The sequence below is a fragment of the Phaseolus vulgaris genome, chromosome 4 (genome assembly GCF_000499845.2).
Source record: "Phaseolus vulgaris cultivar G19833 chromosome 4, P. vulgaris v2.0, whole genome shotgun sequence".
In the NCBI taxonomy this organism is placed as follows: Eukaryota; Viridiplantae; Streptophyta; class Magnoliopsida; order Fabales; family Fabaceae; genus Phaseolus; species Phaseolus vulgaris.
In genome coordinates, this window is record NC_023756.2 from 924,484 (window position 1) to 944,080 (window position 19,597).

Below are 19,597 nucleotides of genomic sequence, written 5' to 3' on the forward strand. Positions count from 1 at the left end.
TTTTTTCATTATTATTTTAACTCCATCCTCAGTTCAATTACTATAATTTTTAATTTCATAAATTTTACTAATTTATTAAATGTTTACATATATATATCGAGAAAAGTTATAGTAACACTTACATTTCATAAAAATATCGAGAAATTTATAAGCAATGTTAGTTTCTTTAATATTAGGACTTACTAAGGTCAAGGCAACTAACTAAGAAGATTTCTTGCGGGTGATTTGTTAGAGTATAAAAAAAATATGTTATGGTTCTATTTATAACTTCATGCCTTAGAGAACAGTCTCAACAACACTCCAGACCAAGCAAGTATGTGAAGAACAACACAGTACTTGTGAAACAAATTTATTGAGAAACAAAACACTTTGAACAGGTTGTAAGAAAATTCCTTACCTAATAACAATATACAATCCCTCTATTTCTACTTTATGATGTATGGAATTTCAGCACTTAATAGACAGCCAACACTATTCTACATTTTAAAAAATTCACATATATAATGTATAAAAAGTTAAATGAACTTTTTCATAAAAACAACTTCTGAACACTTTTTCAGGATTCCAACCATTACGTGGATTTGTATCAAGTCACAGAAAAACTAGGCATTCCAATGGAAGCATTCACTCAACTTTGGAATCAAGGGTTTGGAACACAATAATTTTTCTTGTGTAATCTAATCGAAATGCATTACATATTTCGAAGATCAATCCCAAGGTTAGAACTATAGTACATAAGGGTTGTGTAAGAAGAACACAAAAATAAAGGTACAACATGCATTATGTTTCTGCCGAATTTTAGTGCATTGAAATGTGTATGTACAACAGCTCCATGCTTAGTCAGAGACATTCCACACGGTTGGTTTCTGCTCAACACTGTGTCCTCTCTCAATTGAATTCCGAACTGAATCAGGAATTGAAGAAATAACTCAGTATTGTCCACATTCCATGAATGCCAAAGCTCAATTCCCAAGAACATGGTACTGCTTGTAGCATGGTGATGGTGAGGGTGTTGTTTTGAGTATGCAACAATTTCAGTGTCATAATCTTGTATTTTGGGGACTATAGTTTCCATCTCAAGCAGTAACCATGCTGGAGAGCCGGAGTTGCTTATCCAATGGCAAGTAATTTTTAAGTAATACACATGTATGATAACAGCCATTTGCTTCTCACTTTCATCGATGGGTTGCGAACCAGGAATATAGGAATCGTCTGCTATTTGCGCAGCCCAGTTGTATATGCGTTCTGTAGATGAAAAGAGGTGCGACACACGACAGTTTCAGCAACAACATTCCAGTTTTGGTCTGCTAGAAGAGACACAAGGGTGACTGGTAGATCATTCACTACCATTTGTTGGTCCACGATCATAAAGGGCATATACTTGCTGCATGAAGCAGATAACAGACTAAGAAACTGCAGTGCCTGCACAAAGTAAGCTCCAAAACAAATTCAACTTGGTTATCAAGGAGTACAACACAGCTATGATTTCAGAATGTCTGAAAATTAATGCATTAATCTTTTCAAATAAAGAATATGCAACCCTTATAATAGCACACCAATTCTTGTTGGATTTAGTTTTTGAATTTTTCCATGATATGCCTGAAAGTTACTACAAATAACTTGTGATAATAAGTACCGTGGAAGGAAAACTGGATACGCAGCTAATTTCAACAGCATCAATAAGCCACTGTTTTTTAATACTTCCCTCCGCACGGTACAAAGCTGCCACAACTTCAAAGAGTATATCCCAGAGTCCTGCAAAAATTAGACCAATAGTATTGACATTTGACATGTGAACCATCAATTTATTTCAGCCCAAACTGATATGAGCTTTCCTTTGCCAAAAAATAAAGAAACATTGAGTACCAAAGCAGAAAACTAACCTTGTGATTGGGAGTTCAAAATGTAGGATTTCATCTTTCCAAGTTCAGTCACTGAAAGGGAACCAGTCTTCACAAGCTTAATCTTAGCACAAACCTTTTTCTGGATTTCAATAGATTTTCCAGCACTCTGAACAAACTCCTCATGTGAAACCTGTGGATTGCAACTGTCAGCACAGATCACAATAATAAGCTAGACCTCAATTAGTTTGAATCAACAACAAGAAGAATTAGGTTAAGGTAAACAACACAACATCTCGTAACATAATACAGGCAACAAACAATAGAAATTATCACATATTGTAAAAGATTACTACTATTATTGTGTGACAGAACTCAAAATATTTTTCTTGAGGGGAAAGTTGGATGAAGAGATATCGTACAATATATCATGTATGGACACCATACCTTCAAGAAATCCAATAGCCAACTTTCTGGAGCCTTCCCTAAGCATCTTACAGCCTTGGACCATTCCTCTGCAGAACTAACATCCCCTGACACTACACTTACAGAAGATTGAACTGCCGGCAATAAAGTAAATAGAACCTCCATGCACCTCTCAATATGAGATATGTGACTACATGTATCCACAGAAACCTCGTCCAGGCATTCATAGAGACCTTTCCAGCATGAAATACATAACAAGCTTTTGTGGTAAGTGCCCGACTCTATATATGAAGTCAAAGACAATAAGTGATTGCTCACATCACCAAATAGTTTCTCAAGCCTGGAGTTTGAAAACACTTTTACAAGGTCTGCCAGATGGTTTAGCAGACATGACTGCAGATTTATTTCAAGTGTTCTCAATCAGAAAAAGTCAGATAGGTCATCAAGAAAAGTTAGAAGCGAATCAAATTGATTTGCATGAGCCATTGCAAACATGGTGGATTCCTCCCGAAGAGTTCCATTCTTGCAAGTAGAGTCTTTGGGTAGCAATTCAACAACTTTGACCTCATACCTCATACAACGCCTAATAATTGAGCCCCAATCCAAGCTTGGCAACCTGGGAGCTCTAGAAAGACACCTTAATACAGCAATGACTGTGTCAACAGTTCCGGGCTGAATTTGGATGACAAAATAAGAGAAAAATGAGAAGTACTAACAAAAAAACATATCATAAAACTATTGTAATAGAAAATATAGATGTACAACGGAAGTTTATCATATACACCCATGCCACAATCAAAGAAAAAAATAATTAAATAGGAGAAGCAGAAGTAGTTACTGTGTTGAATTCAGTTTACGCAATGGCACAAAACATGTAAGAAATAATGCAATGATCAATATCATCGAATAACCAAGATCAACAAAAAACCAAGATGATTTTATTGTTTAAGCCAGTAATTAAAAAGGGTACACGAAAAAGTGTAATATTAAATTCATTCATAAGACTTCTAAAAAAACACTTAAGTTCAAATCCCAACAACTAGCTTCCAGTGGACACTTCAAATTTATATATAATCATGACTAAATGATTTATGGATTTTAAGCTACTTTTGTAGTTAGTTTGATTTTCAACTCCCAAACGTGATAAGAAAATCTGTTTAGATAATTCTAAAAAGAAAAATTAAGCATCAACTTAGACATTAAATGCAAAGGATCACACCTTCTATCGGACAAAGAAAGGAGAATAAACAGAAAAAAAAGAGTTACAGATGGGAAGGAAAGTAGTCCAATGCAAGCAAGCAAATGAATAAATATATATAAAAATTTATACAAAATAAAACATTTACCTCAGTGTATTTGAAATCCATAAGCCACAAACTAAGCTTCAAAACAACACTGTCCTCAGAAAAACTATGGGAAACAGATTTTGAACTAGTTTCAGCTACACTGCTATCACTATCAACCCCCAAAAGTTCCCTGGACCATAAATGATGTCGAAGGAAGGCAAGCACCCAGGAAGCAAACTGTTGTAGCTGCTGAGTATCAGAATTCTGTGCCACAAGAAACAACTCTTGCACCAATGATGTCAAGTATGGTTCAAAATCAGAACTTGATAGGAGAGGGCCCATTACAGAGGAAGACTCCTGTTTTTTAAATAGTAAGATATTTAAATATGAAGCAAGAAAAAAATAAATAATACGATGAGATAGCTGGTATCAATTTTTATCAAAAAGGTAAATTACCTTCTGATAATCAGATTGCCTAGTGTACTTTGGAAAATTCATATTGACCAAAATTTCTGCACCTGCTCCAATAGCATTAACAACTCCTAGCATGCCACCAAGATGAACAAGAGAAGGGAAAGGATTCACGTAACATTTCCTGAACAGTTCCAGTAAACATTTAACGTGTTCAGCCTCAAAAGAGTAAACACCTTCCTTCAATATACAAGAAAGTACAGTCCCTGCTCCAGCACATGATGCCATCAGCATACTATGGTGCAAAATGCCAGACTTTTTCACAGAAATTAACTCGGAAATCAACTCTTTAAAGGCAATCACAATGTGGTCCAACTCAGCATCATCCATCAATTCCATTCTCTGGCAAAAAGCTACTATAGTGGGAAGTGCAATACAGGATCCTAGTGCTAAAACAATTTCAGATTCTTTCCCTAGGAAAGTTTTTATTTCAACTACTGAATGCACATATGGAAGCCATGATATTACCAAGTTCTTTATCTTAATAACTGTCTCCAACTCTCCAGCTCTGTATATTGCACTAATGGAGTTAGCTAGACCAAGAACAAGTCCAGCAACACCCCAGATATCTTCTTCCAAGTCTTCAGTGTTGTCAGATATCTGTTCATATGCTTTACCACTTATGTCATATGAACCCAGTGGAAAGCAAGAACATAGACTGTGTAAAACATCAGAAGAACATTGAGTTCTCTGTTGTATCATTGTAGCTAAGGCAGTAATAATTCTTCCTAGCAATTCAGATTCTGGAATCTTCTCTGTTTCTTTCATCACAGTAGAGGTAACAGAAGTTTCAACCCTGGTAAGAAGATCTTGGCAAGAAAAACCCAATCCAACACCACATGCTCCTTTTACAAGGGAACTTCTGCTATCAAAAAGAACCTGGAAGTTCATACAATCACTTAAATGCAATGCCAGAAAATCTTATCAACAAGTTTCTCTCAAGAGTGAACCAAATTAAAAAAAAATAATAAAAATTGACAGAATAATCCATTTAAAACTCTGACTTTAGCCTTCACGTGTGTAATAGCATTCTTACTTCTCAACTATTCTACTACAATGGAAATTGGGAACCTAAGTGTGTTACAACCTCTTATTAGAACCTCCAAAAAACTTTTGATTCATAAAATCTAAGCAAAAAAGGTGAACTTATGAAAATTTCCACAAACACTTGTGATTAATCTAAAATGTCAAGAAAAATTCATAGAAAATGTTATAGCTTCTTTAATATTCAAACTTACTTTCATCGGCACTTAATTTTAATTAAAAAATTGAGAACAAGAATACCTCAAGAAGTCCGGTGATGTTATGATATCTCTGTTTATGATCTGTTACATGAAGGCAACTAGAGATTAATCCTAGAGAAATTGCAGCAGACCATTGGCGGTGTTCATGTTCATGTTGGAGCAACCATTCCAAAAGAAACTTTGAAGCAGCAGATTTAACTGTGTGAACAGAAGGAGGCAAAACCTGACAATAGAAAGGCCAAAGTTAGTTGCAAGCAAATGTTATTATGCTAATTACACAAGATACATTACTAACTAGATTATTAGAGAGCTGACTCACTACATGTTCAATAATCTTGAAAACAGTGTATATGTTAAGATGCCAACATGTGGCACAGAGGATAATTAAGCAGAATCTTTAAAGATTTTAAATGAGTGCATAACCATAGAAAACCTTCTCACCACACAAAGTGCTCCGATAGCCAGTGCAATATTTTCAGCAGCTCTAGGTATAGCCTCATCTGCGATAGCCATCATACTCTGCACAAAAAGCATCAAAAAAAACCTAAATCAGACATGACAAACTTGTGCATTCAATACAAATAACTGATAAATGGGTAAAAAAAGATGGTTTGTAATGGCAAAAGACCAATCTTGACCTTCAAAATGTCACTAGCAGCTTTAGAAGTTTTATCTAGGACACTCAATTGTGCCTTAGCATCATATGACAGTGTGTAAGCCTTCATCCAACGTCGCACAAAGCCTTTCCATGACTGCAGTGCCATCAGCGCAAGCAAGATATTTCTTGAGAGCTGAAGAGAAGCAGCTACTTCCACTAGAGCAATTTAGTTGAAAGGAATAGAAAGAAATAGAAAGAAATAGAAGGAATGTATTTCTGATGTGTCTTACAAATGTGATTACAGTCTCTATTTATAGACTGTTTTACAATCTACTTAAGGAAGGAAATAATAGGTAATAAAAGACAATTATAATGGTTGTTTAAAGCTGTACAAATCAAATAAAATCAAATCACTAACAAATCTCTCCTAATAAATATAAATGGAATCTGCACTTATTACAGCATAATTCTCCTGATTATGCAACACTCCCCCTCAAGTTGGTGAATGTATATCTATCATTCCCAACTTGCAAGTAAGATCTTCGAATTGTTTTGTGGGAAGTCCTTTAGTAAACATATCTGCCAATTGTAGTCTTGACGGGATGTACTCCGTGGCTATAAGACCATCATCCAACTTCTCCTTAATAAAGTGTCGGTCTATCTCTACATGCTTTGTTCGATCATGTTGAACCGGATTGTGTGCAATACTGATAGCAGACTTATTATCACACGCCAAGCCCATAGGAGCTTCATATTTTATTTTAAGGTCATCAAGTATGATCTTCACCCATAATAGTTCACACACCCCTTGAGCCATGGCTCTAAATTCTGCCTCTGCACTTGATCTTGCAACTACATTTTGCTTCTTGCTCCTCCATGTCACCAGATTTCCACCCAAGAACATGCAGTAGCCTGTGGTGGATCTCCTATCAACAATCGATCCTGCATAGTCAGCATCAGTATATACTTTCATGGATAAGTTTTCCCCTTTTTTGAATAACAATCCTTTTCCTGGGGAGGCTTTTAAGTACTGAAGAATTCTATCTACTGCCTGTGAGTGTCTTTCCCTTGGATCATGCATAAATTGGCTAACCACACTAACTGCATAGGCTATGTCTGGCCTAGTGTGTGATAGATAAATGAGTTTCCCCACAAGTCTTTGATATTGTGTCTTCTCCACTTTTGGGTTTTCCTCATCATTCCCAATCCTATGATTTTGCTCTATTGGCACTCCAGTGGGCTTACAACCCAACTTACCAGTCTCTTTGAGAAGATCAAGGATGTATTTTCTTTGAGAAATAAAGATGCCCTGTCTTGAGTAAGCAACTTCTATCCCAAGAAAGTACTTCAGCTTCCCAAGATCCTTCATCTCAAATTGAGCAGCTAGTCTCTCCTTCAAATTTTGTTTTTCAATCTCATCATCACCTGTAATAATCATATCATCTACATAGACCAAAAGTAGAGTGAGTTTACCATTCTGAGAATGTTTTATAAACAGAGTATGGTCACCTTGGCTTTGTCGGTACCCCAAAGATACCATAGCTTGAGTAAACCTTCCAAACCAAGCACGAGGTGATTGTTTAAGACCATACAAGGCCTTCTTAAGTCTGCACACCTTATTTTCTTCATTAACATTACCATAACCCGGTGGAATCTCCATGTATACTTCTTCCTCCAAGCATCCATGCAAGAAGGCATTCTTAACATCAAACTGATGCATCTCCCAATCAAAGTGCGCTGCCAAGGAGAGAATAATTCTGACTGTATTCATTTTTGCTACTGGAGCAAAAGTTTCCTCATAATCGATCCCATAGGTTTGAGTGTACCCTTTTGCAACTAACCTTGCTTTATATCGATCCAACGTGCCATTAGACTGATACTTCACTGTGTATATCCACCGACAACCCACTGCCTTCTTATCCTTTGGTCTCTCTACAATCTCCCAAGTCTCATTCTTTTCTAATGCCTTCATTTCTTCATTCATGGCTCGAACCCAGTTCTCATCCTCTAAGGCTTCTTGTACTGATGTAGGGATTCTAATAGAATCAATAACTGAAAGAAAACTCTGGTGCTGCATAGAAAGTTTTTCTGTAGACACAAATTGAGATATAGGATATTTGGCACAAGATCTTTTTTCTTTTCTCAAGGCAATAGGTAAATCATCTAGGTTAGTTTTATTTAAAGTGTCCTCAAGGGTCTCATAGGTATGGGTTCTTACCTCCGGTTCGGACAATTGAAGTTGCTGTTCGATCAGGACGGGTTCTTGTTGCCTTCGTTGGTATTGTTTCCCAAAGTATCTGTCCTCATTATTCTTCTCTGGTAATGATGTTGGCATAGGGTCTTTGTCATTCTCCTTAAGAACGGAATTCTGCAACAAAGAAAAAGGTGGCAACTCAAGGTCCTCAGCTTCTTGAATACTCTCCCCCTGAAGCTGAGAACTAGGAAAGAAAGACTCTGTTTCATGGAAGCTGACATCTTTGGAAATATAAACTTTACGACTTTGAGGATGATAACATTTGTACCCCTTTTTGTTGGGGGCATAACCAATGAAGACACATTTGATGGCACGAGGATCTAACTTACCTCGATACGGGCTATGAACATGTACAAAAGCTGGACAACCAAAGACACGACTCTGAAGACTAGTTAACATGGGAATAAAAGGATAGAATATGGTCATAAGTTGAATAGGAGTAACACCCTCTAGAACCCGAGAAGGTAATCTATTAATTAAATAAGTGGCAGTCAGGACGGCTTCCCCCCAGTAAGATTTTGGAACAGACATTTGGAAAAGTAAAGCTCTAGTTACCTCAAGGAGATGGCGATTTTTTCTTTCAGCAACCCCATTTTGTTGAGGAGTGTCCACACAGGTTAATTCATGAACAACTCCATTTTCCTGAAGAAACTTTGAAAGGTTCTGGTTGACATATTCTCGTCCATTATCAGAACGTAATCTCTTAATTGGACTTTCAAATTGTGTTTGAACCATTTTGTAAAAATTTACAAACAAGTGAAAAACTTCAGACTTATCTTTCATAAGGAATATCCAGGTAACGCGAGTACAATCATCAATAAATGAAACAAACCATTTTGCACCCGAGATATTAGGAATAGATGAAGGTCCCCATACATCAGAATGAATAAGATCAAAAGGTTTTGAACTTCTATTATTATTCGAAGGAAAAGTTGTTCTATGGTGTTTAGCAAACTGACAAACATCACAATGAAAAGACTCAACCGATAATTTTGTAAATAAAACAGGAAATAAGGATTTTAGGGTACTAAAAGGAGGATGTCCAAGACGTCTGTGTTGAAGCCATATTTGAGAAGATGACCAAGATTCAGTGCCTTGCTGAAGACTAGAAGTGTGTGCCTGTAGTTTAGCACATTTTTTAGTTTCTTCCTGTTGTAAGTAATATAACCCGCCCTGCTCTTTAGCAAGTCCAATTGTCTTCCCCGTGGCAAGATCCTGAAAAACACAATGGGAAGGAAAAAATGTCACTGCACAATTTAAATCTTGGGTAATCTTATGAATTGACAAGAGGTTATTAGATAGGTTGGGAACATGAAGCACATTTTTTAAAGGGAAGGAAGGTTGAAGGTGGATATTACCACGACCAGTAATGGGGGTATTGGAACCATTAGCTACAGTAATATGTTGGTTATAAGACAAGACATTGTAGGATGAAAAATAAGAGGAATGAGGTGTCATATGATCAGTAGCACCAGAGTCTATAATCCAGATATTCTCAGTACCAGAAGCATTAAAGGATAAGAAACTAGAACTCTTACCACTCATGGTTAAAGAACAAGAGCTAGTCTTACTAAGAGAGTTCATGAGAGCTCGTAAACGTTCCAACTCTTCTTTGCTGAGTGAGGGGACCTCCTCTGCTATTTGAGGGAAAGGTAAGGTCGTACTTTCAGAGTCAGATGATGCTTGATTAGCATGCCTTTGTATGTTACCTTTGAATCCTCCAATACGTTCCAAGACCTTCTCCTTTCCATGAAGTTTGAAGCATCTTTCCTTAGTATGACCTGTCTTTTTACAATAACTGCACCAACGATCTTCACGATTAGCCTTTGTGGGAGGCTTTCCAAATGAAGGAAATGAACCTTTTATAGGTCCCTTGCCAGTCGCCATAGCTGAACTATCACCAGAGTTGTTAGTACTTAGAGCTGAACTATCAACGGAGTTGCCCCCATCCAACATTACTAACCTCCGAGTTTCTTCCCCTCGTACAATGTGAAAAACCTCTGAGAGAGAAGGGAAATTTTCCTTTCCCAAAATCTGAATCCTAATTGGATCAAATTCAGGGTTTAATCCAGAAAGAAATTTAAATATGCGTACCTTTTCAAGAAATTGTGTTAGTGCAATACAGTCATCTGTGCACTTCATCTTCAAATTTTGATATTGATCTAATTCGATCCATAAACCATTCAACATACCATAGTAGTTTGTTACTGAAAGGCTCCCTTGGCTGGTATGAAAGATCTTGTTTTCTATCTCGTACCATGCTGCAGTATCTTTTTTCATGGAGTATGTTTGACAAAGGTTTTCCCAAATCTCCTTAGCAGTGGAGAAGAACATACAATTTCGGCTAATCTCTGGCGTCATAGAATTCCATAACCAGGTCATGATAAGAGAGTCTTCATCGTCCCAGTCTTCATATTTCGAATCAGGTTTGGCTGGAGGGTTCCCTTCTAGGTGACTCAATTTCTTCCTTCCTTTGAGAGTAGCACGAACCAACTGGGCCCATTGCAGGTAGTTGTTTCCATCGAGACGATAACTGCTTTGCAACATCGGCAAATCATTGGAGCTAAGAGAGGTTGTGTTGTTAGTTGCCATTGGTAAGAGTTGACCGAAACACGACAAAACTGGAGGTGATTTTTGTTTGAAAAAAAATGCTGGAAAAAAAAATTTCAGCAGCAGCGGTCAACGGCGGAGGTCGGCGTCGGAGGTCGGCACGTCGGTTACGTCGGTCGGCACGTCTGTCAACGTCAGTCGGCAGCGTTGGTCGGCTACGTCGGTCGGCAGCGGAGGTCGGCTACGTCGGTCAACGTCGGGCAGCAGCGGAGGTCGGCTACGTCGGTCGGCAGCGGAGGTCGGCAGCGGAGGTAGAGGTCGGCTATAGAGGTCGGCAGCGGTAGTATTTGCAGCAATAAAGGCTGCCTAGAAAAGTATTTGCAGCAATGAAGGCTGCCAAAAAATTGTAGAAACAGAGTCTCCCAGATCAGGAGCTCTGATACCAAGTTGAAAGGAATAGAAAGAAATAGAAAGAAATAGAAGGAATGTATTTCTGATGTGTCTTACAAATGTGATTACAGTCTCTATTTATAGACTGTTTTACAATCTACTTAAGGAAGGAAATAATAGGTAATAAAAGACAATTATAATGGTTGTTTAAAGCTGTACAAATCAAATAAAATCAAATCACTAACAAATCTCTCCTAATAAATATAAATGGAATCTGCACTTATTACAGCATAATTCTCCTGATTATGCAACAAATTTCATACCCAGTATGTACATCTCTTAACCTCTGAATACTTATAATATCAGATCAAAAGTTCATTCAAATCTAATCCGATTATATTTAACTGTCAATATCTTACTTTGGATGCTTGATGTTCATTCACATCTTTAGGAGTGAAAGAAAAACATATTAAAGCGGCACCAGGTAATTCTCTAGTTTCCTTTATCTTTCCTGTAAATAGTTGCTTAAGATCAAGGCGTATGCAAATAACACAAGAAAATCATTATATTAAACCAGACAGAGTCTGATAAGAGCTATTGGTAACAAAAGACTTGATTTAAGCATTTCATTTTATTTTTTCAACCATCAGATCTGAATTTCTTCTTGCAAGAATTCTTGGGAAAAGAACACAATGGAAAGCTGATACCACCATACCTGAAGAGAATATAACCTGTGGAAATACATTCATCAATTTTTCAATCTTGCTTCCTGTAACTCTTTTTTCCTTGACTAGTCTTCGGCGATTTCTAAGGCAAATGGATATAAAAAATAACAAATTCAATCATACTGAGATTACACCATCCTATATAAGTAAATTGTAGGATGCAGTATTTACATGTGCTCATATGCTATTATCTTGACATGAAAATCCTCCATAGCCTTGAGAACGTTGGGGCTTGTTTCAGAAAAGAACAACTCTAAAATCATTTTCTTGAAATCTGGAATACTATTTTCAAGTTGGGATACCTGGAAAGTGACAGCAAAACAATATTAAAGGAACAAGTGTAAATTACTCTTTCATTCAATAAAATAACAGTCCACTCATGCAGAAGAGCAACATTTGTATCAGTGGATATACTTCATATTGGGAAAGTGACTCCAGGGCTGAAATTCTTGCTTTTGCCAACTGTCTATCTTGACTGGAGGTAACTACATTCCAAACAATTGGAAGCACACTCTTTGATGCTTCTGAATATGCTTCTGCATCCATTGCACCCCACCTTAGCAGAAGGCAAAGGCTGCCATAATACAGGAAATATCTTTTAATGAGACAACAGACTGACAATTTAAACTAGGAAATTATATATTAATTTATGGAGAAAGAACACCTCAATCTAAATACTACACAGAATCAAATATTATTAACTGGAAGAAGATAAATACGTAAAGCAATATTTTGTTTAAGAAAATTCATGATCCTCAAGAATGAAAAATTCTGAAGTTGTCAATGTCACTTGATGAGTTGGGATATAACTTCTAATTTTTCATTTTCTATAATTCACCACCATCATTATTATAATCTATGTCGACAACGTATAAGTGTATGCAGAGGAATCTTAGACATGCTTACCTATGAGCAAGAATAGGATCATCTTTGTAACCTTGCACATGCTTTGCAATGACATCCCATGCAGTGTAAAAATCTAAAGAAGTCAACATATCAGATCAGAATGCTATTTAACAAATAAATTGAACATGATCTGGTATCAAACAATTGTAAATGCATAAATTACTATTCCTTGGTATAGTATTGTTCCACAAATATGTTTAGAAAATTACCAATCACATCAGCTTCACACAGGAAGGCAAGGCTTTGCAAGCCTAGAGCTTTAATTACACGATCTTGGTTCTCAATGCAAGACTGTTAAACCGTAATTTCTCATCAAAGGATGCACTGCAAAAAGAAAATCAAGAAAACAGTACAGGCAGAGCATACCGAAACAGACAAGATGAGATCAACACCCCTATCAGGACTTCTATGGCAAACATCTCGAATGGAAGCAGCCATGCTGATGCAGATTTCTCTCTCAGATGTGAAATTGGTGAACCCTTTAGGGAGCAAGACACCCTAGATAGAGACAAATGTAAAATATATATATATATATAGGAAAAATTTACTGTAGTAAGATTTTGAAGACATGGCCAGGGACTGTAAAATACTCAAACAAAATTGGAATTCCAATCCTCATTAAAAATCTAAGAAATATGTTGCATGGACAAAAGTTAGAAAGAATGAGACAGACAAAATGCCAAACTGTCAGATTGTACATAAATTTATAGAAAACCTTTTTATGTGTCCTTTTCATGGATTCACAAGAATATATCACAGTACAGAAAGAATTGTGATTTTATGTGTAAGAACTGTTTACTTAGCATCAAAGAATTGTGGATTTAAGTTTGAACTTTGCTTGGGTGAATATGTCCTCTCCAAAAATATGAGAAAAGTGTGGATCTTTTGCAAAAAAGCAACTATTATTCTTGCTACTTCTATGTTAACTTCTAGATATCAAACAATTTTAAATGCAAACAAATTTAAGAATAAATAAATACATTAACTCTAGCAGCTAGCTTTCCAATTCAAAAACAGTTTGGACTAACCGTTTATCAATATGTCAGGAGTTATCTCAGATTTTAATCATCAAAGCCAAGTAAAAAGCTTAGAAAATAAGTTATTTACTTTATTTATCTACAAATAAATTTTCTAGAAATAAATTCTACTCTTAAGAACAATGGAAATATTAATCATATGTAGCACATCTTAATAAATAATAGAGTTACAGAACGGAATACTAGCACCATTTCAATGTGTTTAAATTTACTTAAGAAAACTTTTCACAAACAGTTACAATTTTATTGAGTTCACAATTACATTTCTTCGATCAATTACAAAATTTCAAGTCATCTCATCTTCAGCATAAAATAGTTATGAATACATGTCCGCCTAAAATAATATTTGTTGCAATGGAAAATATAGGAAAGTGTAGAGTGAAAAGCTCACCTGTAAACTCCCAAAGGCTCGATCATTAGTCTCCCAGGTTCGACAAAGCAATCTAGTTGCCGTAGAATGTAATGAGCTGCATGTTGAGGAAAAGTATTTAAAGCTAAATTGCATATATATTTAATATTTTTAAGAATGCAAAATGACCATATTTTAGTTTCAAGGCCAAGATGACATTTAAGCACCACAACGAATTTTCTATCTTAAAAACTAAACATCCTCCACCATGGGGACTTGAGGAAGAAGAAGAAGAAGATTTAGGCTATACTACCGTATCCGGAGCACTAGATTTACGGGCACAAGTACAGAAGGGATATGTCATTTGCAAAGAATATTCAAAAACCAGTAAGGCTCCTGAAAGTAATACAAAGGAAAAGCAGAAATTATAAATACAAAATTGGCTTTTGGATGTCATTATGTTCCATTTTCCAGCTAAAAACAAAAGCAGCTCAGAATTCACATACTTTGATTACATTTTTATGTTATACTCAATGCTAAAAAAGGGACCTCAATGGTACACATCATCTCTCCAAAAACAGGATACTAATGAGCAAGAATAATATAATAATAATAATAATATATTTTTAAAAGAACCAAACAAAATACACATTTACAGAATCTAGCGGGTGTACGCACACTTTTGCGTCTTTGTTAAGCATTGGCAGGATAGTTTGAACAACAAGTGGAATCATTGCCGAGTGTGAAGCAAGTGATGGCAGCATTTCAAAAACTTTTAACTGCAAAAAAAACCAAAAAACAACAGAGGAAGAAAAATAATGTACATATAATGGGAGACAAAAGAACAAGGTAAGACATGCAATAAGTGTAACTACAAAATGGAGAAATTACCAGCATATCATGGCAATTGACATCATTTCTTCTGAATATATTACTGTAAAACATAATTGTTAGCAACAAAGGAACTCCTAGTTTGGGATCCATAATGGCAATGGAAGACAAAGAATCGACAGAAGCAGCCCCCATTGATGGGTGTATCAATAAAACATTGAGAACAGAACTGAGTAACAAGGGCATCTCTGCAAGGCAGACATTGAAATAACATTAATTTCTTGCACCCTTTAACACAACTATAACTCCATTTCACAAAAGCTAAAAGGTTATACCATTCAGAAACACTTCCTGAGAATGTGAGAGAGGTAATGAAGATTTTCGTTGGTCAACAATTGACAGACAGAACCCTCTTAAATGGGAAACCCAAGATGCTGGTCTATCATACATTATTTCACTTTGATTCAATCCCGGTAAAGTCAACTTCAGAAGGGAAGTTCTGGAAGAAGATTCTCCATCCTGAAAAAACATATACGTATTTCTTAAAGTACTTCCTTCAGCAATGGACAACCATAGAGACCCTCCGCTGGTAAGCATTCAAGGCTGGGACAACCTTGAAGCCTGAGAGAGGAGAGGTGGCAGAGACCCTTGTAGTGCATCTTTTTAAGATTTCGGCAATCATAGATATCTAGAGAGGTGAGAGAGCGTGGCAGCAAAACTTCATCGGGAAAACACAAAACGTCCAAGTGCTGAATATTCAAGGTTTGAAGACATGTGTTGGGATCCAAGTTGTCTCTCAAGGAGGCGATAAGTTTTAAACATGAAAGAGACATTTCTTTTATATTTAATGGCAAACCTCCATCTGGGAACAACTCAACTTCTGGACAAGTAACTATATGCATCTTGATAAGAGACGGAAACAGGATTTGCATGGGTTTGGGAAACAGGAATGATTTTAATTGAGGGCAATCATTAATACGTAGATGCATGAGATGATTATGAGCGTACTCCTGTGAAATTCTTTCTATGTGGTGGCACAATGTCAGTTCAAGAGAAAGGAGCTTTGGAAAGAAATGTAGTCGAAAGATTGCAAGAGAGTCGGTGCCTCCATCAGTATGCGATGTGTCCATACTGTTTCCGCTAATTCTGAGCTCATCACTAACAACTACTTTCGTACCTTTCAGTTTCGGACATTTAAACACAAAAAGGTCTTGAACACGTGGAAAAGAAGTAGTTTTACACTCCCATTCTTCCCATTCCTTCATATTATAGAAGTCTAAGCTCTCCAAGGATGCAAACGAAGAGTTGCTCCCATAAAATTCGGCACCAATGCTCACTATTCCATCAAGACCTCTAATCTCAAGGGTCTTCAGTGATGACAAAAGTCCAAGGGGAGGCAAACATAGGCAGTATTTACAGTTAAACAACTTTAAGAACACCAGATTTGATAACGAATTATCGAATTCCCAACTTGGGAATTCTGTACCATTGTAGTTCCTGATTGACAAAGTCTCCAAGTGATTGGAAGGTTGTAGATTCTGAAGTACTTCCTTTTCTTTCTTTGGATCATCAGGGATGTGGTCCGACTTCCATTTTAATTCTAGCTTCACAAGGCGTTTATCTTTCAAATTTGCTTTTAATGCATCCAAAGGATTCCCAATATTCTGCACGTCATTGATTGATAGCCTTCCATGAAGATTGAGTCCTCCCAATCCGCCCAGGTGCTTAGTACTTAGCTCACTATTTTTATCCACGAAAAACATACTTAGTACTTGAAGATTCTTCAATTCTCCAAAATGTATTGGCATCTTTCTCACTTTTGTACCTTCAAATTCCAGGTAACGCAATTTGGTAAGCTTATGCAAATTGAAGGGAAACTCCTCCAACATTGAACAAGAGCTCAACTTCAATATTAGTAAGTTATAGAGCAAACATATCGAGTCAGGTAGCTTTTGTATCTCTGTAGACGAAAGATCTAACGATTGGAGATGTTTAAGATCACCTACAGAATCCGGGACCTCTGTAAGGAATGAATTACCACTAAAAGATAACATGCGTATAAACTTAATCTTGGAAAACAAATCATGTATCGAAATCTTGAAATGCCATTCATCCATCAAAGAATGTGAGATAGGAAGAAATGAACGAAGTCTTTTAGCATTAGTTAAACTCTCAAAACCATCAAAACTTTTCACGTCACGGAATTCAAATGAAAAATGACGGGTTGTTTTCGGTATACATTGGCCTTTATCATATTTAAACCTGAAACAGAAATCCGCACATACATATTTTGCCAAATCATTCAGAAGGTCATGCATGACGAAACGCCCTACGAAGCTTGATTGGTTAAAAAAACACCTTGACAGTAGATCATTGAAGTACTCTTCACCAACTTCTTCTGGATGTTTAATCTGTTGTGGACTCAGTAGAAAATTTTGGGCCATCCACAAAAAAATTAACTCCTCCTTCACAAACTCATAATCTTTGGGGAATAAGGCACAATAAGCAAAGCACCTTTTAAGATGAGAAGGAAGATGGCGATAGCTCAAAAATAACGCAGGAATAATTTCACTGTGTTCTTTTGGTAACTCCCATATGTCACTTTCCAATATGTTCTTCCAATCTGAAATGGATGACTTTGTGCTCAAAAGACATCCAATTGTTTTCAGAGCTAGAGGTAATCCCTTGCACTTCTCAACTATTCTTCTACCAACCTTCATTAACTCATCATTCAATTCAAGATCACCATCTTTTAATGCATGATTTTCAAAAACTTTCCAGCATTCATCCTCTCCTAATTGCTTTAGAAGATGCACTTCAGACCTCATGCTAGAAGCAACTTTCTCACTGCGAGTGGTGACAAGAATTCTACTTCCTGGAGCCCCGTAGCTAAGAGGAGTTCGCACAGCTTCCCATTCTGCTGGTCTTTCGTTCCAAACATCATCCAAAACAAGAAGAAATCTCTTTTCTTTCAGTTTTTTGTGAACCATTTCTAGGTTCCCACTGTCATCTTTTTGATTTGTGATTGCCTCAAGAATTGTTCTTGTCACGGTCAAAACATGAAAATGATCAGAAACACAAACCCAGGCTTTGATATCAAATTTTGCATCTTCGATCTTAGGATCACTGAACACATGCTGGGCCAGGGTGGTCTTACCCAACCCACCCATGCCCACAATGGAAAGTATTGATGGATGGTTAGGATTGTCAATTAATGATTATATCTTTGTCAGCATCTCTGCCATAAATAACACTTTCAGCCACCAAAGAAGATGATGGCAATTTCTGTGGCAGTTTACTATTACCTGATCCTTCAGCAGTATAAGTACCCTCCTTCAAACCAAGATCACCCTTTTGGTTTGCAAGATTTTCAAGGTTCTCCAGGACTTCTTTCATCTCTGATTCAATTTTCTTGTTAAATAAAGTGAAAGTAGAGTCGAAGAAATTTGATACCTTGTAAGTAAAGGTTTGAGGTTGGGATTGAGCTTCGACTTGGCATCTGGTGAGTTCATAGTCAATTTCACCCAACAGATCCTCTGCATCAAAGACAGCCTCTTTGACATCAAAAAGCCATGCTTTGACGTGTGGATCTGTGAACTGCTTTAGTTCAGCATCATCAGCGAGAGCATTGATGGAGTGCAGCATGGTTTTCAAATTGCTGAGGAGCTTCTCATCAAGTTTTCTTCCACGAAAGAAGTCTACAATTTGAGCAGAAGCGAGCCTATCGAATGCAACCTGAAGAAATGCGGAAAGAAGAGCACCACCAACAAGTTCAGCTGCCATGGTAGGAAGGAGTTGGAAATGAAGTGAAATGGATTGAATGCAGGAATGAATGGCAAAGTGATGAGAAGAGTAGTTACAAAAGATGACTTGACTTTAAAAAGAACATGTTTATGTTTAATGGGAACTCAACCAATATAAAATGTGAGCTGTTGGATATTGATTCAACGGTTTTGATGAATGAAAGTACAATGCAATAATTGTCACAACTGTAATCAATGAATGTATGTCTGATTATTAGGTAAAATATTAAATGATATCTGACTCGAAATTTTAATTGGTTGGATAATATCTGACTCCAAATAATATATTTTATGTAACAATTATATTATATTCATGCAAAGTTAGTTGATGTACTAATTCCCATCCTTTCTTTATTCACTTAATTTGGTTTATCTGTCTTTCTTTGTCTCTTTATTTATCATTTCTTTAATTTGGTTCAATAGTAATTTTTATCTCTTTATTTATACTTTTATTTAAAATTAGTCAGAAAAGATATTTTAATATTTTTTCATTGAATAACTTTAGAGTGGGACTTAACATTGATTTGGTATTATTGTAGTTACGTATTAAATTTGGATGATATTTTGATGTGATTTTAGAAGAATACAGTGACGTTGTTATCTTTATGAGTCATCGTGAATTGATGTACTTTGTTGTTTCTACATTTATTTCATAAGGAAACTGTAATTTTGCAATTATTTGAATAATGTTGTGGTGTTTGTTGTTCTATGTATAATAGTGTGCTTAAAATACTATGCAAACAAGACTAATAGAAGTATCACTCTTGACCACCCTCTTTTTTAGGTTTTTTTCCTTTAATTCCTTCTAATTACAGAATTTTATAGCCTCAGACCCTGCATTTATATTACATTGAAGACAGAAAACAATTATCTCTTTAAGCATCAT

The 19,597-nt window shown here is 36.3% G+C and overlaps 2 protein-coding genes and 1 pseudogene across 2 annotated transcripts in view; all 3 read right to left on the reverse strand.

The window, feature by feature from the left end:
* The window catches only part of LOC137836712 (protein RST1-like), a 35,686-nt gene that overhangs the window by 5,044 nt on the left and 11,045 nt on the right, over positions 1 to 19,597 (reverse strand). The window lies entirely within an intron of this gene.
* LOC137836722 (protein RST1-like) lies at positions 604 to 15,450 on the reverse strand (annotated as a pseudogene).
* Positions 15,450 to 18,126, reverse strand: LOC137836711 (putative disease resistance RPP13-like protein 1). The gene has a single exon (XM_068645415.1). It carries the CDS (start codon positions 18,076 to 18,078, stop codon positions 15,451 to 15,453), a length of 2,628 nt encoding a protein of 875 aa, XP_068501516.1. The 5' UTR covers positions 18,079 to 18,126; the 3' UTR covers position 15,450.

Coding starts and splice junctions, on each gene's coding strand:
- LOC137836711 (XM_068645415.1), bottom strand. CDS start 18,078: ATGGGTGGGTTGGGTAAGACCACCCTGGCCCAGCATGTGTTCAGTGAT.